General features: G+C 41.5%; 1 protein-coding gene across 2 annotated transcripts in view; it reads left to right on the plus strand.

Annotated features, from left to right (window-relative positions):
* Positions 1-714: 714 nt before the first annotated feature.
* The window catches only part of CEMIP (cell migration inducing protein, hyaluronan binding), a 52,514-nt gene continuing 44,190 nt past the window's right edge, over positions 715-9,038 (plus strand). Inside the window, exons 1-5 of one of the 2 annotated variants that reach the window (XM_010289268.1) lie at positions 715-790; positions 3,701-3,853; positions 4,529-4,667; positions 5,437-5,673; positions 6,051-6,230. In XM_010289268.1, coding sequence (XP_010287570.1) covers positions 715-790; positions 3,701-3,853; positions 4,529-4,667; positions 5,437-5,673; positions 6,051-6,230 — 785 coding nt within the window. The remainder of the gene's footprint in view (positions 791-3,700; positions 3,854-4,528; positions 4,668-5,436; positions 5,674-6,050; positions 6,231-9,038) is intronic. The other variant, XM_010289269.1, reaches the window with a different exon arrangement.

Consider the following 9,038-nt stretch of genomic DNA (forward strand, 5'->3'; position numbering starts at 1 on the left):
TTCTAACTTTGACTTTCATGACACTCCTTGTTTGTTTTTGCTGGGGGTTGGCTACTGAAGAAATGAAAACAACATTAGATAGACGGCTTTCAAAAGCAGCTTTTGGTCTTGCAAGAGTATTCTGGCACATTAAATATATAATGTTTTCTTGGATCTGAAATCTAAGAAGCTGTATGCTTCAGACTGGAAGTGTGAGTACAGTTTATCTTGGGGGTGCACAAAACACCATTTTGCTAAAAATGTGCGGGTAGTACGGGGGGAGAGAGGTGCCGTTGAAAGGTTACTTCATGAAAATTTGTCACTCTGCAAACGCCTTCTCTGTTGTGTTTCATTACTTTTTTGCACATGTGAATATTCAGCCCTGGAGAGTCTTGACACTGGATGTGTTTGTACTGCATTCCTAAGGTGTTTTTGGTTACATCTGGTGGTTGCTTTCCGAGTGTCTATTTAGATTCCCAAGTGGGTTTATCCTAAACCAAACAAAGGGTGAGGAGCTGCCCCTGGTTTCTAGCTCTGTTCAGGCTGGTCCCGAAGCAGCGTGAAGGTGTTCTCAGCCATAGAGCTGAATGGGAGTGGAAGTGGGCTGGCATAAAGCTGGATATAACCTTTTTTGTGCAGTGAATGGTTTTTGCATGAGCTGGGGAAAAAGGAGTAACATTTGCTTGATATTCTTTCTTCACAGGTATCCATCCAGAGAATTAAAAATCCTGAAGAATGGCTCTACCTACCTCCAAGTACCTGGCCAAAAACATCATTTTTCTTCTGTTTGTAATCTCTTCTGTAAGCACAGGTAAGTTTTTCTGCCTTTGGGAAAGTTTGTAACAGTTTTTAAATAAAGACATTGTTGGTTTAGATTGAGCAGCTTTTCACTCTTCATATAAGAAGAGTCAAGGACAGAGTCAGAAAACTCAGGAGAAAAGCAGTTTTCTGATGTGCCGATACTCCCGATCGAGGGCAGCTGGAGTGGCAAAGGCTGAAATTTCTGAGCAGGTGAAAGTACCCTCAGGAATCCCTCAGACTCTGCCACGCGTTCTGAAAACAAACCCAAATCCAACAAACTGCCACAAAGAAATAACGAAAGAAACCTCAGGTCCTAACAGGTCCTCCCTTGCCGTGGGAGGTGAAGTCGAGCATTTTGCTTCGTTGCCCAAGCCCAGATGTGGAGAACAAAAAGCTCTGGGGTGGGATGTCCCTGTCCCCTGGGTTTTGTCTCTTCCGAGTAGCCCTTTTCCTAAGCAGTGAGGGAAAGGGGAAAAGGGAAGCTGGATATACATATTCTAAATACAGCTAATTTGGGGGTTGTATTTGTTTAAAACAAAGAGACCATATGTCTTGCCCCAAACGCTGCAGCTGCATGAGGCAACCTCTCACTGCTGTGCTCAGGCCCTTTTGGTCAAGAAGCAAAACATTCAGTTAATTCCTTCTGCGGAGTAGAAGTTGCGCTCTTATTTAAAAAAAGACAATGAGAGTAATAATCTAAGCTGGCAAGGTACCTGCACCAGCTGGGAGAAGGTGCTCAGCCCTCCGGTGTCCTTGGTGCAGTGCACGCCGGTGGTGTGCACGGCTTCTGCTCTCTGGTGTGAATTGGGTAAATGAAATTGGGAATTTGGGTCCTTTGTTCTGGATTGTGTTGGCTCTTGCTGAATGTCATCCCAAACATCACCGTAAATTCCTCTTGATTTCCCCTTAGGCTTCACTGTCTACCTCTCTGTTTCTAAATAATGAATTTTGGGGGCACAAGCCATCTTTTGAGACTGCAGGAAGCTCTTTTGGATGCTAGCATAGCCAAGTAAAGGGAAAAATGAAGAAGCTTTTATTCTGTCCACTTAACCTAGTTGATAAATTATATATCTACTTTTGAATTGATTCTTTTGGTTTTATTTAGCTTCTCATCATGAGCAAATTTTATTATTATCCTTATTCCTATGGGAATAACAGCTCATTTTTTTGAATTTGCTGTCAGTGTGTATTACAGTTATATTTGAACATCTATTTACAATGCAAGTCTCATTTCCTCCCTGAAATATTTATCTTTTCCAACTCATTAATTCTGTGTGTCTTCTGGTGGGAACTCAGAAACTGCTCCTTATTTTCCTCAATTACTGTGAATTGGAAAAAGTGCCTCTGACATTACCGATACACTTCCAGCTTCCAGCTGGCACAGGTGGTATCAAAATCAGGTCCTGGACATTTATCAGTATTTGCCTTTCTACCTGGTAGATTATTAGCCCTCTCTGATTTGATCACTTCATGTACATGGAAAAAAGTTTGCAGAGAGCCAAGGCATATGTTGCCCACATGAAATGTCCCTTGCTTACCTTGAATAGCCGGTATTTAATGGGTCTCTGGAGACAATAAGGCGGTAGCTGGTCCAATTCTATTGTTTTCTTAAGACATGAAACCGGTGGAGCAATCTGAGAGGAACCTGGATGCAGATGGCCAGGTTTTGCTTCTGTTTGCTGTGGAATTACAGATGTCCCTCAAGTTTCACAGTGGCAGCACACAACTCTCTGACCAGCACCGGGACACGCTTCCTTGCATGGATTCACATCATCGTCCTTTCCATTAACTGAACGCATTAGTATCTGTGGGGCAAAAACTGCCCAACTTTACTATACTAAGTGCCAGAGACATAACCCTGCTGAAGTGAAGGTGTCTTTCCCATGTCTATTATTATTGTTTTGTGGATCCTGTAGTTTTCCTATGGTGTTTTTGCTTTAAAGGATAAAAATTGGAGAGCTGGTGAGAACTCCCAACCCTTTCTGATGGCAAAGGGCTCATTGTTCAAACTTCCACTAACCTCTAATCCTAGGATTAGAAAATTTTCTACCCTCAGAAAATATGCATCACACATGGGACTCTCGCACTCGCCGTTTTGTTGATTAGAGTAAGATGTAAGGCTCAAATATCAAGTGAGATTATATCAGGGAAGTATTTTATCTTAAGTAAATACTTAAAACATGAGACTCTTGGATTTGGTATGAGAGCCGTTTAGACTAACACGTCATGGCAGTCTGTAATCAAATTTGTGTGTGGAGACTGGTGATGTGCGAACCCAGAGTGAATGAATCCTTATTGCTTCTGCCTAGAAAAGCTCACAAACCCAGAGTCTCTCTCGTGAGACTCCTGTTGCTCTCTGTTTCTGGGTGGACTGGTAATTCCTTCATGCTTGGTGTTTTCATGTTAGTTTGAGCACTTTTACTTTTCAACTCCAGAGAAAATGCAGTATGCAAACGTATTTTAAGATCTTTACCTTAAAGAAACTTTTCAAATCTCACAGGTATTTTGGGGGCATTCTTAAAGGCAGTAGTTGTTTTATCCTTTCATGAACATCTTCCCTGGGCTTGGGAAAGGTTTTGTGTCTGGATGGTATGACCAGAGCTGAATGTCACTGCAGGAAGGGCTCAGTTACAGCCTCTTCTCGGCAGTTTTCTGGAAATTGCGTCCCTCGCAAGGCTCCTTTGTATCGGGTAGTGGGTTTTTCCATGCTTCCAGAAAACAGAAAACCATACAGCTTAAGCTGTTGTTTGTTTTCTTTTGGTCGTGACCCACATGTACTCTGCTGCACTGAGATATTGCTGTGTTCCAAGGAGACAGCAAGGGGGGTACCGCGGATGATGCTGTAAAGATGCCCAGATATGGAGCTTTCTGTCTTGCACCGAACAAACAGTAATTGTCTCCACTCTCCGTCTCTACCCAGCAGAAGCAGCTCTCGCATGTCCTGATAAGGATCCTGAGTTAGAAAACTGGAACCCAGGTCACAACGAAGAAAACCGCATTGAAATCCGTAATGGCAGGAAGCTCCTCCTCTCTTCTTCTGCCACTGTCCACTCCATCCACATCACTGACGGAGGTAAAACGTGCTGGTGGCAAGGCTGGGTGAAGCGTGCTTTCCACTGTGGCTATTTAAATCACTCTGTCTCACGCTGGGAGAGCTTCGTGCTTCTTGCTGAGAACTGGATGGCTGCTGGACAAACACAGCTTTAATTTGGTGCAAGGGTGGGTGGTAGCTGAGATGCTATCGGTTCTTTAGCCATTATAATCAACATATTTGCTGTCCTTTCTGGAGAATTTATAAAGTACCTCTGTATACTCATACTTCTGGGATTTGCTTCAAAAACTTTTTTTTACTAAATCATTGTCCTGATAACATCATACTGCAATAGTTGTGTTCTCAAGGTCTCAGGACAGGGCAGATACATATGTGCCTCTCTGTCTCACTAAGACAGCCATAGTGTTGCTGGTGGCTGCTAGCATGAATAGCTTTTATTCATCTTAAGTCTCAATTTCTGTCTCAGTTTTGAATGAGTCCTCTTCCATGCAAAACTAAATTGCATTCTTCAAGAATTGGATTGAATAAAAACCACATAATGTCTTTAGGATTTGTATTTAAAGCTGTTTTGGGGAGGATGGGCAGAATTTTTCAAAAATTGAGATGAGAGCCCAGCACTGGGTTTAGCACAATGGTATCACAACCTCTGGTGAGCTGCTGTGTGTTAAAGCAAATGTCATAACCTTTTCTACTTAGGAAAACTGGTCATTAAAGATGATGTGCAGCCTATCATTTTGCGTACTAGACATATACTCATTGAAAATGATGGAGAGTTACACATCGGCAGTGAGATGTGCCCTTACCAAAGCAATGTGTTTATCATCTTATATGGGCGGTACGTATGCACGATAAAATATTGCGCTGCAACTTTCTCGGATCTCTCTTCTACAAGAGGGAACAAAAATGTTCCTTAAAATTACATTTTCTCAGATATACTTATCATGAGTGCTCTGTGGAAAGTTAAACAATTTAATTGCCCTGTAAAAAATTGATGCAGTTTTGGTTCTGGTTTCAAATACTATTGGGAGATGAGCATCGGGGTATTTGGGCATGCCAGAAAATCAGCATGCACCTTGCCACTACTCAAGCTGATTTTCTAGAATAGGCTTGAAGTCCAAATAGTTATTTTATTCTGAAAATTCTCCTCCCTAAACATCCTTTCTTTCTGCATGAATGTCGTGAGCTAAAGGATAATACACTTATGTCTTGTAGATTGCTACAGGATCTCTTAGATTTTTAAGGATGCCCAACTTCTATTTAATAACTACTAGACCTCCTAGCTCCTGGTTATGGTCCTAACTTCCTCCAGAATTCAAAACCACAAATGTGTCTGGGCTTCAGACCTCCTCTGGCCTGGATATAATGAATACAACTTATATAATCAGAGTTCCAGATTGCTGCTGGTCTTCAGTAGTTGCTAGTATTATTTAAAATAATCTGTTTTTTATACAACATCAGCAGTTGTTCATTCTTAGAGTAGTTGAAATAAATACATTGCAAATCATGACACTTTTCTGCTTGGGCCATAACAAAACAAGGGGAGAGGCTCGTTGACTGTCAGATACAACCCCAAAACTGGTTCCTTTCCTCCCTTCCTGCTGCAGAGCGGGTGACGGCAGCCAACCAAATCCCTACTTTGGGCAGAAGTATCTTGGAGTAAGTAAGGGTGGCACTCTTGAGATCCACGGAAAGAAAAAGCTGTCCTGGACTTTCTTAAACAAAACTCTTCATCCTGGTGGCATGGAAGAAGGTGGATATTACTTTGAAAGGAGCTGGGGCCATCGGGGTGTCATTGTCCATGTTATTGACCCAAAGACGGGGGCAGTTGTCCATTCAGATCGGTGAGTGACTTTTCAGCTGTTTAGATGTGAGGATCTTTGGGGTCAGGCTGGGGACAGCAAGCTCAGAAACATGCATTTTAGTATCTTGTTCAAATGGGTGTTATTGCATGTATATACAATTCTTTCTAGATCAGTAATCTCCAAAACCAAAGAGAGTGAGTAGTGTTACTCCCTTGCCATTCTGTCAACTAGAGTTTAATCAATTCGGTTTAACAGAAACCCCTAATATACCCTGTTAGGCAAGTGCTTTTGCAACAGGATAACATCATTACTGTAAACAATACATAAGAGTTATTTCTTTATAGCACTTGTTTTTCAATACATAAAGCTGCGATGCTCACTGAAGTAAATGTTTTCGGGTGTTTTTATCACTTTAGATTTGATACCTACAGAGCAAAAGAGGAAAGCATACGTCTGTCCCAGTATTTGGGCAGAGTTGCGAATGGCATGATCCTGTCGGTTGCAGTGAACGATGAAGGATCTAGAAACTTGGACGACTCTGCCAGGAAAGCAATGACCAAACTGGGCAGCAAGCATTTCCTCCACCTTGGGTTTAGGTATGTGCCAGTCCTGCCAGTTCTCCCAGTACAGAGGCTTTATTATGCTCCTGAGATGTCCAAATAATTCCACTCTTTCAAAGGCACAAAGTTCTTTCACATGAAAAAAAAAAAAAAAAAAAGAGGGAAATTTCTCAATGTGACGTTTTACCAGTTAATTAGATAGTTTACGATGTACTCAGTGTCTATATTGGGTATTTTTATTAGCAGATTGAGGAATAGCGTATGATTCACATTAAAAGAGATGTTTTTCCAAGATATCATTCCCATAAATTACTTATTCCAATTTATTTTCAAGCTATCCCCCAAAGATTTAAGAAGAATTTCTACATACACACAGTGGACTGGATGGGCTGAACGTTGAGGAGAGTAGAATAATAGCCATGTAACCATGGCTAAATTCATATAGACGCACATAGAGCATATTCTTCAGCTTGTCCAATACATATTCAGGGACTCGTGCAGCACAGAAATTTAGGATGCATGAATTTATGCTGTGGACTGTAAATACTTCTGTGGCCAATACAGTGTCTATGTTGGCACACACACTGTTGAGAATATTTGCTATTTACCCGACTGTAGCCATTATATTTTTTGTTTTTATCTGAATTTATGTAGGGGTTTTTTTTCTAATGAGGCACTAAGAGGGTCACTGCAGAACATGAAGAAAAAATCTGTCTTGTGGGGAGAAGTACAGCAGTCTGTGAGAACAAACAAGTGTCAGCTGGGCACGTGCAGATGGAGCAAGATTTGGGGTGGTAGATGAAGACGTTGTGTCAAATATTACAGGGACTCCTGTGCACCAGATAATGCATTTCAAAGAATCGGCCAAGAATGCAGAAATAGTCTCCAAAATGAGACTATCTTCATCAGCGCAATGCTTGCTCTCAAATAGCCAGACATCATATTAAAGCCCAGTAGCCTGAGGGGTTTCTTTTCAAAGACTGGAATTAGGGAAATAGAAAAATATTTTTGAACATTATACTTTTTTTTCCAATTGTCCAACAGGAAGAAATTGATGGGTTTCACATATGTTTATAAAAGTAAATTGCACTTGATGCTTTTAGGCTGCGGTGGTGTTTTAATGTTAGTTTCTCACTTTGCCATAAATGTTTATAATGGAAAAAACATAGAAATTCATCCATGGAAGTGTGACTTTCAACGTTGCTATTACTTGCAGTCAAAAAGCTAATCGTCGGCATGCTGTTATCTGAAATAGAACAATATTTCTTCTATAAATAACAGGGACATTGTGGGTACCATAATGTGGTAGTAGTTGGTAAATATTGTCTCCCACCAGCATAGAGGTATGTGGAAAAACACCTGCATCTTGGTGCATTATTTAAAAGACTGTATTTTTAGGAGTGTTCTCAGCGTTTAAGTTCATCAACTTTCAAAAAAAAACCCCATTGTCTGGATGGCAGCTGGGATCAGATTTACAAAGGCAGTTGGATGGCAGAGTGGAAGACAGGCAACGTCAGATGTATCCAAGCTTTTCTCCTTATGCAAATGGAACTTCCACATCACTTTAGTGTAACAAGATTTAGACATATTGGTTTACATTTCAGACACATCTATAACTATGAATAAGGATGTATACACCTGACAGGTGCTTTTTGGAATTTTTTGGAAGATCTAAAAGAAAATGTTCAGGATGAGAAAATTACAGACACACGTACATACTTTAACCTGTATGGCAAAGGAAGGCTCTGACAGAGGAGAGTGGATGGATTTTCCTTTCTAACATGCCCATGTACGTGCTCTCACCATTCACTGCCCGGCACCCGGGGTTTGCTGGCTGGTCCCCCTGAATCCTGGTTGTCAGATCTCAGCTCCCTGCCAATGGCTGGGGCTGACCATGGGCATCACTGAGACAAATAACAGTGTAAGTCCCGGGCGGTAATTTGGCTTAGGAAATTTCTGTTTCACATTTTGTGAGGTGCCACTTGAGTCGGGCTATTCAGCCGTAGACTGGGTTGTTTTCTGACTGGGGTGGTGGCAGGAGATATATGGACAATCACCTGCCTATCTCCAGGTGCTCCATATTCAACCAGATTGTAAAGTTGTGCAACTCCCCCTTGCTGTAGCAGAGCCAATGAGCAACGCTGATTTATCCAAAAATGTTTCTGTGCTCCTGGCATCTCTTTCAGTTGCCTATTTGCTGAGTCCATTAAGAATGAAAAGAAAATTTTGCATTCCTCCTCTATTGTTGTGCTTTTGAAAAGCGAGTCTACTCTTTAAGTGTGAGCTTTTTTTTTTTCCCCCCTTCTAAAAAAAAATTAAAAGAAAGCCTTTCTGCACTTGATGACATAGTTGTTCTCTTTGGAAACCCACCCAAATATCACTAGTTTGGCTCTGGACTTACTGGTCCCTTCATCTCCTACAGCCCAAACAGATTACATGTGTACTTTTGTCTCCGGGTTTAAAACTGTTTTTAGTGATAAAATAACTGGGAGAAACAAGTATTTTAACGTATGAAATGGGGCCAAACCTTGAGTCGCAGAACGAGATAGTTTCTTATTCTTTAGATTATTTTTGAGATGATTTTTGGGCCGTCATCTTTTTTGTCATTTGTTTTGAATTTGGTGACCAAAAAAATGATAGTAATAATAATAATAAAAAAATCTACCTTGCCTGCTGAGTGATAAAGTGTCCTTCCTGCCCCCAACCCCCTTCTCTGCCTGGATGGAGATCACAGCCCGGCAGTGCCTTCGGCAATTGGCGCACAGGCCAGTTTTCCAGCAGGAGCATCTGGCTCGCTGGCAGGCTCCCGAGGCGGGTGTGCGGGGGGGCTCTTCCACGACACCT

This window comes from Phaethon lepturus, unplaced genomic scaffold (assembly GCF_000687285.1).
Source record: "Phaethon lepturus isolate BGI_N335 unplaced genomic scaffold, ASM68728v1 scaffold42026, whole genome shotgun sequence".
In the NCBI taxonomy this organism is placed as follows: domain Eukaryota; kingdom Metazoa; phylum Chordata; class Aves; order Phaethontiformes; family Phaethontidae; genus Phaethon; species Phaethon lepturus.